Raw genomic sequence first — 18,669 nt, 5'->3', positions numbered from 1 at the left:
TTCTCTGGCAATTTATCTAATGAAGTGTCTATTGATTATTTTGTTGTAGGTCACAAAAGCATTTTAAGCCCGGAAGGCACCCTTCTGGCCCACATTGTAGACAAAGAAAAGCTAAATTATAATTTGGTGTTTTCGCCTGTAATCAAATTGCACGTTTTCGCGTTTGCCATATGGGAAGGGAAGCACTGATATGCCTCGAGCTAGTTATTACCCGTGTCGTGTCACCGGGGGGTTCCGTTGAAGGGGTCTTTTGTCACCTGATAGTGGGGGGTGCATGCATGATCCAGATCAACTCACACACTCTCATTCTTGAACATTGCTGTGTTATTTGGACGTTCTTATATTGTGTTTGTCAGTTGAAGGCAGTCAACTTCAGCTGCATCCGGCAACTTTGCTTCCCCCTCCTCCCTCCCTCACATCTCCAAAGGATTTAGTGACACAGGATCTCCCCTGGCAGAAATAGCCGTGAACCAAGACCAATACACCAGAATATGGGAACTTCCAAGGGGCTTGTCTTTTGTTGTTTGTTTGTATCGACTACAAATGGACCAAGTTTCCTCACAGGTGCTCTGCTCTGCCTGTTCTCACAAGATCTCACTAGGATTTCGTACAAAAAAATAATTTGTAGATGATTATTATTTTTTTCATTTTTTTTCCAGAGCTACTTGAAATTTGTCATTTTGTTAATCTGAAACGTTCAAATGTTTCAAAATCAACAACATAGTTTTTCTGCATAGCATGTCCACTGTCTTTGTGATTGTATATTGTGACCATTTTCAACCATTTGCGGGTTTTTATTTGTATTTATTTATTTATTTTTAAAATCAGATGACTAATTAATTATTGCCCCCCCCCCCCCCCCCCTAATGTTATTTTTAACGGTTGCTAGAATCTTTGGCTGTTCTGAACTCCTGTTTCATAATAATGCCACAGCAGAGGTCAACTTCACATCACTGCTGTCGTTAACCTCTTTGGACAGCAAACTAATTACGTCCATCAACAGTACCTTCTGCTAGTCACAGCCAAGTAGTACACTCCATTTTGATTCATTTTCTTCAAGACACAATTAATCAACTCCACATAGTTAATGAAGAGTTAATAATTGATTATTATGCCCATCATTCATCGCAATATTGAATTTGCCTCAACTACAGGGTTAGATAGATACTGATCAGATACTTTCAACGTTACAAATTGTGTGCAATGAACTAAACAAGCGCTATCGAAAATTGATGCATATTCAAGGCCCCAAAGTGTTTTGTCATACAAACATTTACTGTAAACATGACTACTGTGTTAGCATAAGTTAGTGGTAAACTACGCTGTGTTCCGTGTCACCGTACGTGCAAAGTCAAGTTATGCTATATCGGAACGCGTTGTAGATCTTCCTGTCTGTTGTGTATCGGTGACATCGTCTCCCCGTGACCAACTGAAAGACCGCAAATCGTGCACGTGAGCGTTTTGAGTCTGCCGCATTCTTGCTTGGTCGTTAAGTAAATTGATCTTGCATTGTGTGTTGTCAAGCAAGACAAGAGCTCAAATTCGTTCTTGCAAGAATTTATTCTCTTATTAGATGGAAATTGATGAAGTGTATTAAGTGAAAAACTGTAAACTATAAATATGTAACATTACCTACCTACATACGTAAAATAGACTGCATATTCCATACAACACATGTTTATCGACGGTGTTGTGACCATTTTTGCGTGTTGGAAACTGATTTTGAGTAGGGATGGGTGTTCAACGAATTCCGTTGATTTATTTGATTTACTACCCAGCATGTTTTCATCAAGCGTTTTCAAATTATGTTTGATGTGGGCCGAACAAGACCCCTGTCTTAATGTTCTGAACTCCTGTTTCCATGCCAGTGTAGTATTAGGAAGAAGAATGCTGCGCGGAGGAGATGAGCCATGTCGCGGATGGAGCACAACTTCCTATAGTTGTTGTTGTTGTCCTTTAGAAGGCAATGCTAAATCAACAGCGCCTCTGCTGGTTGCAGCCAAGTAGTGCATTCCAGTGCTCTTGGGCCGTGCTCAAAAATGTCCCGGGAGCATCCGAAAGACTCAGATGGCTTCTCTCGCCAAGCAAAATACGGCTTATGAAATGGAAATTCTGAGACCATTCACTGAGTGCCAGAAATGATTTTTTTTTTTTTTTTTTTTATTAAAACCAAAAAAGAGTTATTATGCCCATCTTTGTAATGAAAGCCAGACTCTCATATAATAATAGGCCAGCATCAGCACCTGTTTTCAAGTCCATGTCAGTCAAGTTTTTACAGGCTATTTGGGTGATTAGGACTAACACTGGATAGTGTTCAAAATCAATCCTAGTTTTGCTCTGCCAGTGCAGAAGTCAACTGAATGTGCTTTGATCTTTGCAACATCGGTCATCGTGCTTTGGATGTCATTCATAAACAGGACACCGTGCACTGGAAGACTAAAAAAAAAAAACAACAAAAAAAATCATGTTTGAAGCCTGATTGTGATTGGTAGACCGAGAAAACATATCGATATGATATGAGCTATTTATGCCACCTTGCACTCTATGGGTTGAAGGTTCAAGTATGTTTGATCGCATAGTCCTTTGTTTGCCTGGGTCCACTTCCTGTTGAAGAAGCTGCTGTCGTGGGAGCAAATACAAGACCTGAGACGAATGTGACGGCGACATCATCCAGTCAGACTGTGCTTTATTGCCTTCAACATTAGCCTTCATTGCGGCTAAATCGCTAAATCAAGCAGCTTTGGAAAGAAACGTTGCTGAACAGAACGAGTGTAGGAGTGTGCTGCGAGGCCCGCTATGACTGTGTCACATTCAGTGGGGGTCCACAGGAAATCGTTTCAGTTCTTTTTATACTTTTGCACCAATCTTTTTCACGTCTCATCCTCTCCACTCACGCTCTGCTGTGGTGGAGGCCCTGGTGGGAGGCAGAGGGAAAGGGGGGTCTGTTGGCATTCTTGCACTGTGAGCTTTGCGCCCGACCGGGCCTTGGCTGTAGTCCATATCCCCTCTCTCGCTTCTCTGACTCCCACCCCGCCTCCTCCTCTTCCTCCTCCTCGCACCCCCCTTGCGCTCCTCAACCATTTCACCCCCTCCCCAGCTTGCCTCTTCCCTCTTGCTATCCACTCCCTTTATGTACCCCAGATAATTCATTGCCCACTTCCTTGCCTCATCACTCCTCTTGACCTCCCTCGCATGCAGGGCCAATGGCAGCAGGTCCGGCCTCTGCGACACAGATGGGGCACTCGACATAGAAACAAAGCACTGAGGTAGGTTGGGTGGCACAGTTTGTTTTGGACTCGTAGGTGCGCATGCAAGGAAAGGGCAGGCAAGGTGATGATTTATTACATTTGCTTCAGTAAGTTGACTCTAACTTAACTTTTACCTGAAGAAATAGCGCAGCGCAAGCCGGGAGATAAGCCGGTTGGGTCCTTGCACTCACTCGTGTGGCGATAGCACTGCGTGGTGTGCGACCAACACACCCACACACACACACGCACGCACGTCTGGTATTTTCTGCTAATCAAAGCAATCAACGGAAGCTTAGAGCAAATCTGCTGTTCTCTGTAAACCGGTATCACATGGAGGTATCAACAAAGCTAACAATGCCAGGAACCAGACAGAAAAGTTTTGTTCGAGGCCATAAGGGTGATTGGTTCATAAATTATCTTTAGATGATCACAGTTTTTGCTTTCCCTTATTATTAGTTCACTTATTAACCAGCTATTTAGTTCATGGTTTTGTGTTCCTGCCCTGTGATTGGCTGCCGACCTTCGAGGGTATACCCTGCCTATCGCCCGATGTCAACTGAGAGAGGCTTCAGTTGACCTGCAACCTGCATGAGGACAAACACAGTCAGACATGGATGAATGGAAGCACGGGCTTTGTGTTCTGTCCGCAGTGTGTGATTAGCCCCTTCTGTAGAAACAACACCAACACAGAATCCAGCAGTTTCCCACCTTCAACGGTAGTATCAGAGGCCCCTTTCACACTGCTTGTTAAAGCCGGAATTTGTTCACCTTTTTTTCTTGTCGCTGTTGTCTGTGAACGCCACCGACCGACGCAGAATTAGGGCGACAAGGTTGACCGTCAATTCCTGGCATCTGAGGTAGTATCAGAGCTGGAACAGAGCTGGGTTGGAGGGTTTTTTTTTTGACACTCACTTCTCCTTTTTGAAACCACACCAGATGCTGGAACTGGTGTCATTTAATGATCTGATTGGCGGATGGTGTGTGACAGCACACACACTTGCTGCAGTATCCCACTTTGCTAGGTTCTGCGTCAAAGGCAGAGGAGGATAAATGTTGGGTCGTCGGTTACGGTAACATTGCAGCGTCGCTCAGCTAAAGAGGCTACCGGTAATGTGTGTGCACATTATATGGGCAAAGGTATTGGGACACACCCCTTCATCAGTTTATCAATCATCAGTCAATCAGAGTTTAAGCAAAGCCTGTAGTTCTCCCTTAATTGTCGTTCTTCACCCCGCTTTGTTCCCCAACCAGGCACACATTTGACATGAGAAAAATCTCACGGCACACCCCCAAACAAAAATGTCAAAAAAAAGTATGGCTGCTGAAATAATGATGATCTCATCTCAATGTACTCAAAAATGTATTTACTTGTAATATCTATGCCTGCTTATTTGTGCACAATGGCAACAAATGGCAACAGGTGCTTGCGCAGCTTTATTGTACCTTCTGCCTTTTAATGGAAGAGCTATTACAGTAAATGGTCTGCCTGTTACTATGTGTCGCTGGCATAGATAAATATGTATTTATAATGAATCAATTATTTTCTGACAAATTAAGTGAAATTGGATAATTTTCTGTGGCACTGCTGACGATCTCTCACGGCAGTAAGTTCCACGGCACCCTGGTCAGGAATCACTGCCTTAAGACATTTTGTTAAAAACGCAAGTAATAAAACATATTTTCTTTACTGAGCTTCACAAAGAGCAAAACTTTTAAGCAAGTACACTTAGCCTTTTAATGGAAGGAGTGTTCGCTACCTGCCCAATCGCTGTTTGATGTTGTGAAGTTCGCTAGCGCTATCTAGCAGTGGAGGGTCGTAATTCAATTCATTGCTCGCAACAAAAAAAAAAAAAATCATCCGAGTGATGAAAAATTGTTAAGTTGAGGTACCACTGTGTATATTGGCCCACCCATGACCTCAACGCTGCCAAAAAAACATTAGGAGGAACTAGAGCAGAGACTGCGAACCAAAAAAAAGTAACCCCAGACCCCACAAATGTTCTTCCGTAGGGACGAGAATTTTGAGGGATTTTGCATGTCATATACAGTAGTGATCGCTTGGGCCCCATGCAACGCTCATATCTAACGTTTCATTGTTGTAGATAATGTAATGATTTACTTCTCTCATCCTGTTTACAATTAGTGCTTTGTCTTTTGTCTTTGTTTCTTTCTCCCTCCTAGAAACTTTGTTCTGTTCTACTGATCAAGTCTGATTCTCAATAAACCTCGATTATAATACCACAGCGGAAGCTTAAAAGCTCCGGTGTGACACAGTAAAACTGTTTCGGCATAAGTGGGATGCAGATTTTCCATTCTGCTTGACCTAGCAGCCGAACAGGACCAAAAAAGAAAACGACAAAAAAAAGTCGTGATCGCATGGGTTGACCCACGTGAATTTCCTCTGTGGCGCCCCAGTAAATTCAGTTCCTGAAGCTTGTTTTAATTAGCAATGTTGCCATCTGGTAACCATGTCTATCATGATGCGATACACAAAAATTCTCCGGAAGCCATGCCAAAAAACACCCCAATTTGATTTGCAGTGTCCATTTGAATTATTTCAAATTATTATTTGTTTTAAGTTGTGCTATGGATTTAGTTTGATTGCTACCAAATTTGAACCACATATAGACTACAAGACAGAGGGGCAAAGCTTAATTAGGGAAAAAAAATGAATCAAGTTTTTGTCATTGTCAGCGGGCAAAGCACGGTGGCCAAATTTGATGGCTAGCAAAAAAACAAACTCTTAATGACTCCAACAGGCCCGAGCTCGAAGAAACACCTGTGAGAGGAAGGTCTTGCCATGGAGAGAATCATCGGTGCACTTGTTGATTCTTGAGTTGACGATTTGATCTGGGGCAAATTCCACAGATAGACATTCTCTAAAACCTTCTCAGGGCATTGACTCGATCGCCACTGGACTGTTGTGGTGGTCTTAGAAGACATTTTTTGGCCTCTCGTCAGAGCAGGCTTCATCAGTGCCTGTAACAAGGCTTAGTTAGGACAGATTAGCCTGAGTTGCTGTGGAGAGACTCAACTCTTTTTGCTCCAATCAGAATAAAATGACCTGGATGAATGAGAATATCCACAGGCATTTCCTCGAAGAGTGGTGTATATATTAAAAAAAAAAAAAAAAAATTCTGTTTATTTTGGCTGCTAAAACTTCACCGTTAGCGTTTCCTCAAGGGATTTTGCTCGTTGGAAGAAGAAATGAAATGCCTCAACACTCCACTGACTTACCCTCCTCGCTGCGTCTGACTCCCCCACACACCTGGGATGGCCATTTTATTTCAGAGTGCAGCAAATGGAAAGGTGATCTTAATCTACCCTGCACCACCGCCCCCAAAGCCCCCCGCCCGTTCGCTATCTGGCACACACAGAGCTTGCTGATGGACAGCAGTTCACGGTCGCCCGCACAGCGCATACACCGACGAAGACTACTCGATGCATTGTTTGACTACTTTGAGCAAAGAAACCGCTTCGTCGGGCCAGCGGTGGAGCAATCGGTCAAGGTATTTCGACCTGGCCCTCCTCAATTATCTCGTTACTCGGCGTGAGGCGTCCCTCGCCGCTGTTTGCACTTTGGTCATTGCGGTCACAAGCAGCGGCATGCGCCGGCCATTGATTTCCCATCAATGGCTCGCTGTGGGCCAGTTCATTATGAGGTTGTTCACGCACGGCGGGATTAGCGGGACTCCGGCTGGATAGATAGAGTGGCTGTTTCTAGAGGTGCTCAAGCTTTTATTTCATTTTCATTTATTGGCTAAGATGATTACATTTAGAGATGTAGAAGTCAAAATAAGAGATTTGGGGATTCAGTCGTTATCAGGGAAAACAAGCCGTTTACTTTTCCTGCTACGCTCCCTTTGCTCGTTCTCTTCAGCACATGGCTCGAGGCTGGACTCTGGCTGCTGCTCCACCCGCTCAAACAGTTGCCATGGCAACGCTATCTGGGCCTACCAAGACCTGAAGCCGAAGGACATGCTGGACAACAATACAATAGCAGCACAGCCAGGGTACCTGAGGGACTTAGACCTGAGAGGGAGGTGTGTGGGTGTGTGGGGAGGGGTTTGGAGGTGGAGGCAGCAGATTGAGAAGAAGTAAAGCCTCCCTCCCCTCTACAGCTCTACCTCCATCACACACAAACACCACCAGGATTAGCCTTGCGCCGGAGACGTAGTGGAGGATATGTGGCATTTAATCGCCCCTTTGTTTCTGGATAAATTAGAGGTTTAAGTAGCCCATAGAAGGGGCGGCTTAATCCCTGTTTCCACCCAGCATTTAGGTGCAGTTCACTTCGGTTAGTTAGATACGGTAGGCCTTTTCTTTGCCGTTGCACTTTTCAGTAGCCTTTTGTTGGGGTGCAGCTTTCTGGGGTATGCTTTGTGGACTGTTCAGCTAGATGCCGCTGTCTCGTAGATTGTCACATGTCAGTCTAAAAGTGGAATTTTAGGAATGGAATAAGAACCAAATGATATAAATTGGTCATTAAATAAAAGGCAACCCGCCTCTGGCACCCATCCGCACATTCCGCGCTGGAAACACACCCCAAATCTCAGGATGTAACTGAAAACTGTAGTGAAGCAAACAAAACTCATCGAGAGTTTTATGAATAAAGGGTAACGAAGCACAATGTATTTGCATTCGGGATGTCAGTAAATGAGTTTCTTGTATATTTCAGTGAGAATACCTGCAATTAATTATTATTGTGTTTAGCTTCTTTGCTCCGTTAAGCATACTGACACAAGCTGAAACGATCTGTCGAATTATTTTGGAACGCAAACTAAAAGCTGTGAGTTGTTCGTTCACGTTAGTAATCAGAGGTCGGTAGGAATGCGCTACATTTACGCCGTTACATTCCCTCAAGTAACATTTTGGATAAATTGTACCTGTCAGAGGAGTTTTAATGAAGCATGCATACTTTTTACTTTTCTCGAGTATTTATGTATTACGGACTACGGAAAACAACTCATTTTACAACTCAAAAACCTGGCATTTGAAAAGGGGTGTGTATACTTTTTATATCCACAGCAGCCTGTTTTCGGAATCTGCTTGGTGAGCCGACAATATTGTGCTGTTTAGCAAGTGGAAACAATATAGTGTAAGACCATAGATGAAGTGATATTTATTGTTCACTATTATCTGAATTTGCACCTCAATATTTAGTTATTTTTATTTTATTTGACAGTCATTCTCTGATGTAAAAAATCAACTAGAAGTTACTCACTAGTAACTCATTACTTGAGCAGTTTTTGACTAAGGGAAGATTCAAAGTCGCAGCATTCCGAATCGAATCAACCTGAACTGTGCAAATTGGTTGGAAACGTCGCTTTGCATTCGCCGGTGGTCCCACTCCATCAATCGGGTCAGACTGCGCGCCGTTCATCACTAACTGAGGTTTATTTCTTGAACTCCAGTGGTCACAGTGGGGACCCAATGGAGTAACAGGGTTACCGTGTGGAGGCGACTCACCGTGCTTGTATTTCGTCACTTCTGCTAAAAGAACAAGAGGGTTTGCTACCTGAGGTCATTGGCGGCTGAGGGGGATGTGGAATATCCATTGTTGTTACTGGCTCCATTGCCTTTAAAGCAGCAGCATTTACAGGGCACCAGACAGACGCTGTTTGCTCGCACTGGGTGAGGGAATGGGGGGGGGGCTGGAGGACGTTTGGTTGCACGTGTGTTTGTTTGCTGTGCATTTGCAGTTTTTTTGGGTGTTTTTTTCCCCCTGAACGACACGAGGAGCCGTGACCTGACGGTGGTGTTGCAACAACTGTTGAGTAACTACTTATACAAGCCGGTTATTGTCCGCCACTGAAAGACGAACGAGGCCTGTGGCAGCCCACCAGGCAATGAATGTCTTTATTAAAACACCATAATGATTCAGCTCATCCTAATTCATGTCAGAATTTGATCATTGTCAGAATCAAAAGTACATCATTGGACCTCTGCATTCATTTGTCTCTCAAAAGTTCTGTTTTTGCACTATTAACTTATACAGCATGGTTACATAATTAGTCCGATGTGCACCATAGTCTAGTTCAGCCCTTCCAAAATGACAAGTTAGTTTTTTTTTTAATATATATTTTTTTCCATCAAGTTTCTATCGTTTTTTTTTTTTTTTTAACAAGATTAGAATTCAAAGTAGAATCTTAAAGGTTATGGCAATATGTAGTATTTTACCCTAACCGTAGCCCCTAATCCTACCCTTATGCCGCCCCCTTCGACCCGGGGTGGGCAATTCATCTTTCCGAAGGGGTCGAATGACAAACTGGAAAAGTTGTTGAGGGCCACGCCAATAAAAACCTACTGAAAATTAACCAATGAAAATCAGTCATTATTTGATTTGGTGGTCCAACAGAATGATCTCAACAAACTAAAAAAAAAAACAACAAAAAAACAAAAGGAATGAAAAAATAATCATCCATCCATTCATTCCTTCTCTGAACGGTTTATCCTCACTAGGGTCGCGGGTGTACTGGTGCCTATCCCAGCTGACCTCGGGTGAGAGGTGGGGTCGCCAGCCAATCACAGTAATAATTATAATAATAATAATAATAATAATAATGTGCTGACATATTAGCTCATATTAGCCGTTCCTAGTTGGGACGCCCAAACCATTAGATAGATGGATGGATGTGTGGCATGTATAATATTATTGATGCGTATTATTAGGACAAATAACCCTGGCCGTCTTCCCTCTAGCATGCAGGAAATAATAATGTTGCTAACAAACGTTAAAACCACCGTTCGTTGGCCTCTTCGCTCGTCTCTTTTTGGAACAATAGTTGCGACTTGCAAAATGGCTCCGAAGAATCGCTACATATACCAGACATTCACCAAGTTGTAGCTCTTGCTCGCTTGTACCGTCCAAACGTGTGAAACGTAAGTTAAAAGTGCTACCTTTAACCTGTGAGGGCCGGTTAAAGACTGTGAATGGGCCGAACGTACCCGGCGGGCCCTGCTTTGTCCGGTTCTGCCTTAACCCCAACGCTAACACCTTAATGCTATCCGTCTAACCGTAACGGTAATAATGCTATCCCCGTAACCCTAGGGAGAAAGTTTGGGAAACCCTCCATCCATCCATCCAATTTTCTTGGACCCTTTTTAGGGTCAGTCATCAACTCCTCCCGGCCCCCCGTTTATGACAGACAGATGTAGTCCGTCTTTACTTCTTTACAGGTCCTAACTCAACATGCTTACGCCTCCTCTTTGTCCCTTCGCAGGCCGCCGAAGAGACAGGATGTTAATGCTTGACGGAATGCCTGCAGTCCGAGTCAAAGCCGAGCCCCTGGAATCGGAACAAGGGGTAAGCGAGCAGTTGTTTTCCAGACGATTCCCCGTTTCCCTCACCACCCCCCTCCTGCTTTCCTCTCCTTCTTTCCTCCTCCTGGTATTGGGCAGATAATCACTCCCAGGCTTCAGCGAGCGTGGGGGCTATGAGGAGTGGTCGGAGAGCATGGTAGCGAGGAGGAAGAGAAGGAGAGCCACAGCTGGGACAGGAATGCATTAGGAAGGAGGAGGTGGTTTTGGACGGGGGTTGTTTGGGAGTCTGTACTAGTTGGGGGTATTTGTCAGTGGGAAGGCTGTGTCACATGAGAAACTCTGAATCCGTCCGCATCTTTATGTTGAGCCTCCCATTGGCCTTCTGTCTTACAAACACGTGAATAATCTTCACACACAAACACAATCCTCGTCTTCCTCTGAAGAACACTATCGCAGCTTCGTCTCTTCCTCGGCTCCCCCCCCCGCACGCTCCCGTCGCGCCTTCTATCGCCAAGTATGAATCACAGACACAGAAGTTAAACGTCGCGATTCCAGCCTTCCGCGAAACTCCCATTGGGCGCCATTGTCTTTCAAAAGAGCGTTCACTCCTAGTTGGGTCAGGTTTATAACGATGTTACCTCACGCAGGCTTTGCATGGCCCTTGTACAGTATCAGGGCTCTCTGGTCCAGCATACCTATAAATAAAGGGGTCTTGTTATGGAGAAGCTGTTGCTAGGTTACAGGAGCTTTGTGTTGCTGCTACAGCTGTGTGTGTGTGTGTGTGTGCGTGTGTGCGTGCCTGCAGCGTGTGCAGGTCACTACATTTCTGTAATAATGATGCATTAGTGTTCAATTCCTTTTGATTTAAACTCATCAGTGATTTACACCATCCTAAAAATCACCTAAAATCTTTTTACAAGATCTAAATTAGGGGAAATCTATTTTCCATCTAGTAAAATATTTTTTTAATTGAAGAAATGTTGCAGGTGGGCAATGCATTGTGTGTACAAGTGGAGTCGTGGGAAACAAATTCTAATGTCAAATATCTCCCATACATTGCAAAAATGTAATTGAAGCAACAGATAACGTCCAATTGCAGGGATCCTCTGTTCATAATGGTTGAACAATGCTATAAGATTTGTAACAGAGCCCAAGATATTTTTGGTAGCGATTCAAAGCTTTCGTCATTCGTAAATTTATCGTCAATGATCATCTAGCCTCCAGATAAACATTACACGGGTCATCGACGCTGGTAATCGTGCTGGCATTCAATGCAACATTCCTGCCACTCGCGTTACGTAGTGTGGCTCAAACGATCGATTCTGCGCTTAAGCAAGTCAAGGTAGCGTGGGAGGTGAAGAATACCGTGACTGCTCACCAGTTAATCGCAACAATCTGACTTATTGAATCCAGATATACTGTGTTATGGTTAAAAAAAACAAAACACTCAAGTGTCATCAGTTGGTAATGCATTTTGGCACCCATTTCCATCATGTGAAGAAATTAGCATTTTTTTTTTTTTTACGCACCCTGTTCAAACTGTTCTGACACGGAATAGGAGAACCAAGTACCTGTGAATATTCTCATTCATTCATCCAGGCCATTTTCTTTCTCCGGCCATTGAATCGATCGCAACTGGACTGTTCGGCTTGTCTTAGATGTTTCGTCTCTCATCCAAGCATCGGCTCCTGCTCAAAGACCGAATAGGACAGCTGTAGTCAGTCGTTGGGCAGGTAGTATCACAACCCCTGCATTTAAATGGTGGATGTCAGAACGGTGGGACGAGTGTGAAGTTTCTTAGCCGACACTCATCGCATACCTGCAATGTTGCTTTTCTGACTTGTGTTGCATACGGCACACCAGTTACTGGCGCCGACATCATTCGAAGATGGCGCGTCGTCGTGTAAAAGCTCACATTTCCGACAATGTCCCACCTTTACAGTGGTCTGGATTAATTGCTAACATGGCTTGTCGCTGGATGCTTTGTTAAGGTTCTGATGTGGCTATTTGGTTGGCGGCGCGTGCGTGTGAGGGGATGCCGTGATGCCAAGACAGGGGCGAAGTTCGATACCCAACACTCCTTTCAATTGTCCGTGTCCGACAAATATGCGTCACATCACGCCGGCGATGACCTCATAACGCATCTAATTATCTGGTTGGGGATGCCGTGACGCTGTGTAAAAAAATATGCAACAGTTGTAGCAATATCCTGCTTTGCCGGGTTCTACGTAAAAAGCGAAGACGGATCTGACGTGACACTGTGCTTTCCCCCGCCGCTAAATTTCACATCTCGTTTTACATGATACTTGCAAAAACAATGCACGGTCCTAGTTCTGCGTAGTGGAGATGACTCATTGGTGAGTGCATGTTGAATGGGCAGAGCACCAGATCCTTGCAGCCGGATGGCTTATCTTGGGTATCGTGGAATTGTTCGGTCACATAGGTCCAACTCGCTGATAAGAAATCGCCACATCTGAGCACTTACGTGTGGCAGCAGGTGGTTTCTCTCCGGGTCTTTATGGGTGTTCTGCTCTCTATCGCGCCTCGAGGGTTTTTGAGCTCCTCTGAAGTCACCCTCCATTCGTGCAGCGATGTCAATCTGGATGCGGCTTTGAAGTGCGCCGAGATCCAATCACCCGCCCCCAAATGACTGCGCCTCCCCGTCGTAGGGCAGACAGGCCGCGGCAAAAATGTGGTCTTCATTTGGGTGGCAGTGAGCCAAGGCTGGAAATTTGGCCTGCCTTGTTAGACCCTTCCCCCACAAGGGGCTGGAAAATGTGCCCTGCTAACCACTATCCCCTAATAAAGACAATGGCACCACAATTGAGGTGGGCAGGCGGCTCAAGCATGTGTGTGTGTGTATGTTGGGGGGTGGGGGGTTGTGTCATTTTTCCAGTTTCTGTTGCTGAATAAGAAAGCAAAGTTTCTGTTTTTGTCTTACGATGACGATTGGACAAAAACATCCTTCTGTCGGGTCACTTAATCGATTATATCTCGAATTGGATGGGACAATCTTGCTTTGACTGTTTCTAAACTCCAGTTTCCATCCCAGCGTCGAGTTAGGCAGAATAATCAGAGTGAATCAGCGGCACCTTTGCTGATTGCAACAACCTGTTTCGAGAGGGTTAGGGATAAAAGTCAGTTATTTTATTATTTGTCAGGGAAAAGATTGATAACTAAGTCATCATATTTCGAGGAATGTAATCTCTCGCCAGCGTGCAGATGCAGGCCTCAGCTGACATAATTGTTCATGCAGCAATCGAGTTGAGACTGAATCGACAGCGCACTTTGCTGGCTTGACTGGCTGCAGCCAAGTATTTCACTCCCTTTTGCCTCAGTTGCACTGAGATTCTCAAAGATCAATTAATCATCAGTTATGCGCATTCCTATGTCTTAGACACACTTTGATGGATACTTTAAAGACAATGTCTGCAATAAACGTGACTTGTACATTTCGCCAAAAATTCACGAAGCCATTCAAAACTTTGTTTTCTCGAAACTACAACAAACCCCGTCACATCGGTCTGCAAATCCAACTGAAAACAGGTATGATGTGCATTCCAGGCCAGTAGCTGTAGTACACACCAACTGCTCGTCCTCCCACACAAACGAGTCTTTCGAATAGCCTCCGTCAGCTTGGACGTGATTTGGACTGAGCCCATTAACAATGAGTTAAATGTACACAATGAGTTAAATGTACACATAAACACTGCTGTTTTTCATCCATTTGGATGAAAACTGTCAGGCTTTTAAAAATGTCCACTTTAAGAACCGTTTTTTAAAGATCTGCTTTTTCAGGCGCCAAAGTGCTGTTGTCATGGAAACAAGCAGCCAAAACCATCGTTTTCATTCATTTTGACATATATCTTGCAGAGCTCACGTCACCAAAGCAAAGCAATGCACGTTTGACACTGAAATCGTCATTTATTGTTTTTGACTTTTTTTTACCTGGATGCCTGGATTACACTCCGAAATGTATCTTTTATTGGCTATCATCTGTGCAAAACATTAATAATCGGCGATCATTGCTATTGCTGCCAACATAGTGAATGGAGGAGAGATTTGTTGCTGCTTTACTTGACCATGTTTACATTATGTCAAAGCGTTTTATCTTAAAAGTAGGCAACGGTGTCACCCAAATTTGTACGCGAGCCGCAACCTGCTATCAACGTGCTATCTATCGCTAACCTCGTACTAATGTCATAATTACAGTGAGCATTTGTGTGAAAATTACCTGTCGGCTATAAATATCTAAGCATCAAATGAAGAACAATAAGTGCAACTGTTAACGGTGTGTGCCTTTTTGTAACGCGGGTTGACGTATTCCTACGCTGCCGAGCACAGTAGTGCATTGCGCGCTGTCGTTACCTTGAAACGTGGTGTGACGGGACGTGGCAAACATATACGCGTGCACTTTATATAAGGTCAACCATGTTCAGTGCTTAATGCGGCCCTGAATATGAAATGTTGTGACCACAATCATACTCTTCAACACAATTCAGATATATTTCTGATCTTATTAAAATGACTTACATTGTTCTTATCACCTCCGACTAGCTCAGATGTCATGATGAATATCCTATTCAGGCCTACGCATCGTAATAAGACTTGATTTTGAATTGTTGTTCTAAGGTGGTTGGGTTTAAAGGTCATATGAGCACATATTTGGTTTTTGTGAGAATGCTTAGTGGGTGGTTCTGTGAAGCGGACCATAACCACACGCCATAAACCTTGACCCGCCGCCGGTGAACCTGAGCTGAACCCGTCCAGGATGGTGGCGGGGTTTGCTTTCCACTGGCGAGGGCGTTACAGAGTAAACAAGCGTTTTCATTCTATTCATGAGCTCGTAACATTTCCTGTAGGCTGAGTATACAAGCTCGGAGTATAAATAGTAGGTTACTACACACACAAAAAAAGAAATAAATAAATACAAAAATGAACACACGCTACTTGGATGAGGAAAAAAAAAATCTCAATTCACTACTCGCAGCCAGCATTACATAAGCAGAATGAAATGTGAAGTGGGGGTGAAAATCCATGGCGGGGCACATTTTTCATTGCGGGCTTTTCCTTCTAGATTTAACAAGCTTTACACGTACGATTGGTTAAAAGAAAAAAAGTACGTTTCATTTGTGCTGCCTCCCCGACGGGCCTGTGAAAGGCCTCACTGTTAGGATCAAGACTTGTGGCACCCCTCCCACACGTGACGCACTGTGGACAAAGATCACTTGAAAAACCCAAGACGGCTTGGGGAGGAAACAAGTTTGTGATGCGTTCAGGGTCACATCGGAGCGCCTGTGTTACGATGCGGCTGAGAGGGAGTGAGGGGAGACGGGCAGGAAATTGAGCCCATATGATGTTTTTTCCACAAAGGAGATTTCGGGGGGGGGGGGGGGAAGGGGGGCATACACAGAGGCACATTTCTGGGGGAGTGATGGAAAACAGGAGGAAACGAGAAGCGGAACAACGGAGGGAGGGAAAGAGAGATGATGATGAAAGGTTACAAGTGCTGAGTGACACTATCTTCATTATGTCGCCATGTGTTCCTGCGCATAGGAGTAGCAAGAATGCAATTCATTTTCAAATACGTCCAACTTGAGGCTCAATTTCTCCTCTTTGTCAGTTATCAGTCAAACTAATCATTCAACTAGTTTTTGCAAACAGTAGATGAAGTGTAAATATTATTTGATCCATCCAAATATCGATAATATCGATACCGACTTTGGAGCTCATATTGATCGATACCGGTCCAATGTGGTTGATAATCTAGTTTCAGGTCACATTTAGCAATATAACGATGTAGCTAAAGTGTTAAAAAAGTACCTGTACTAGTGATAGTGGCGCTGTATGTTTCCACTGAAGACTTTTCCACCAATCCCCCAAACACAAAAGGTCATGCTAAGAAAACAATTTCTTTGGGGAGGAATCCAAGAGTGTGAGTAGATGAAGAGTGTGGGTGTTATTTATCATTATGTTACTTCCTTGTTTCCCTTAGGTGGTTTGGGATCTTTGTAAAAAAAATAATAATAATAATTTTAAAAGATGGCTGACCATGCAGTATCATAGTAAGGATCCTATTAGTTTTGAATGACATCTGAAAATCGATGCCAATTTGGTGCCAATTCTCTCCCAGCCACACCAAAACGTTCTTGAAGTTGGTTGGAGTAGCTCAGATCAAAACAAAGTTTGGGTTTCCTTTTGACACTCAGGAGTGTCAACTCATTTTCAAACCGGCATTATAAGAAGAGTATTGATTTTGAACCAAACGTTACCAGAGGGCAGTTTCATAGCGAGAATCCGATGGATTTTGTTTGTCCTCAGGTCCTAAAAACGTCTTCTTTTTCTTCTTTTTTAGCGCTTATGACGTGGTAGAGAGATTCCCATGGGTTCTGAAAGATATCTAACCTAAAATGCTTCAATGCCACTTCCATTGATGTTCAAATTGTCAGGATTGAATACTTTGTAAGATTCCAAATGTTTCAAAATTGTATTTCTAAGGCAACAAGACTAACAAATGCTTCTGTCCTTCCTCAGTTACCTAAAGTGCGGCCTTATACCGCGATGGACGGCGTCCCCTTCTTCCTCAGCAGGGTGAAAGCCGAGCCTCCGGAAGACCTGCTCACCCACGACCTGCACTTCCACACGCAGACAGAGCCCGTAGACCTGTCAATCAACAAGCCCCGCCCCTCCTCTTCCTCCACCACCACGTCATCCGTCTCCCCGCTGAGATCCGCCTTCTCGCCGTCCTCCCTGTCGTCGTCGTCCTCTTCGTCCTCGCCGTCGGTCATCACTTCGGCGGCGTCGGTGCTCTCGCCGGGCCCGCTGGTGGCGCCCGGGATGAGAGGTCAGCCATATTTGCACATCCTGCACTCGGTGCCGCCGCCTCCGTCCAGCCCGCTGGGCCTGCAGGGGGGCGGAAAGCTGGGTGGCCGCGTTCACCGCATCCCGGTGGTGGTGCAGTCGCTGCCGCTCATGTACACCACGGCCGTGCGTTCGCCCTCCAGCCTCAACAACGCCATCATGCTACCTCTGCTGGACGACGCCAAGAGCCTGGGCAAAGGTGAGGCCGCTGCGGCGTCCACAGCGCAAATGAAAGCTTCAAGCCTTTTAAACGAGACATAGAAGACACATTTGGTCTTTCACGATTGCAATGTCAGACTACTGCCATAAAATCTTGCCGTATTTCAGGTAGACGGTGGCAACACTACACAAAGCGTAGCCCAATACCACCGCGTCCCGTCTTTTACGATCACTGGGCTTTATCTTGTCAAATCAAACACTGTCAGAGAGGCGCAACCAGAAAACGTGTCACCTTTAACAGCAACCGGATAGAACCGTTACCATGGCGACAACAAGTTGTTGTCAAACAATGGATCGCTGCGGCAATGTTGGGAAAAACATTCTCGGGAGATGACGTTTTGGGCTGTCCATTCAGGAAGGGCTTGAGGTATGTTCACGTACCTTGACTACGATACGGCTCGCAAGCAGGCAACAAAATGTTTTGTAGCCTCGCAAGCTAGTGCTAGCACTAACGGTTGTACATAAACATGCCGACGTTCTGTCCAGTCATGCTCTAAGGCAGGGGTGTCAAACTCAAATTCACGGTGGGCCAAAATACAAAATTGGGACAAACTCAATATTTAACGAAAAATCTCTTGAGATGTGCATGTTTCGCTTCTCTGCAGAAATGTAGCGTTAATGTTTATCATATGACAACAACATTTAATTTTGCCTAAACACTGAATCTGGAATAAACAAACTTTAATATAAACACGAGAAATGAAATTTGCGATAAAAGACATCAGTGGTATTTGTTTGTTGTTTTGTATTTAAATAGATAACAGGAATTCTTGCGTCTCTCTATCTTCTATTTATCTATCTCCAGCTTGCTCACAGACACATTTTCAGAAAAGGGCAGGTAGCAAAAGAATAGAATAATAAGAAAAGGAAACGGGCGCAGTCCGAAAAGCGAGGAGCTGCGCATCTTGTGTGACGTAAGCACACGGGAGAATATGCTGCAACGAGAGCAAACTGGCTAATGTGCGAATATATGTTGTGACTAGGCTCGATTTTATGACTTAATAGCTTGACTTAACTTGCTTGACATTTAGTGGGGGACTTCATTTTTGCCAACGCGACTCGCTTGAAAGTTGAAGCT

The 18,669-nt window shown here is 44.4% G+C and overlaps 1 protein-coding gene across 4 annotated transcripts in view; it reads left to right on the top strand.

Annotated features, from left to right (window-relative positions):
• The window catches only part of klf12b (Kruppel like factor 12b), a 47,743-nt gene that overhangs the window by 11,143 nt on the left and 17,931 nt on the right, over positions 1-18,669 (top strand). For 3 of the 4 annotated variants that reach the window (XM_061791935.1, XM_061791931.1, XM_061791932.1), the window contains exons 2-3: positions 10,472-10,554; positions 17,046-17,571. In XM_061791935.1, the coding sequence (XP_061647919.1) occupies positions 10,489-10,554; positions 17,046-17,571 (592 nt within the window). In that variant the 5' untranslated portion in view covers positions 10,472-10,488. Of the gene's footprint in view, positions 1-2,176; positions 3,267-10,471; positions 10,555-17,045; positions 17,572-18,669 lie in introns of those variants that run through there. The other variant, XM_061791936.1, reaches the window with a different exon arrangement.

Source organism: Phyllopteryx taeniolatus, chromosome 12 (genome assembly GCF_024500385.1).
Source record: "Phyllopteryx taeniolatus isolate TA_2022b chromosome 12, UOR_Ptae_1.2, whole genome shotgun sequence".
Lineage (NCBI taxonomy): Eukaryota > Metazoa > Chordata > Actinopteri > Syngnathiformes > Syngnathidae > Phyllopteryx > Phyllopteryx taeniolatus.
Note: the sequence above shows the minus strand (reverse complement) of the source record. Positions and strands in the feature narration are given on the sequence as shown.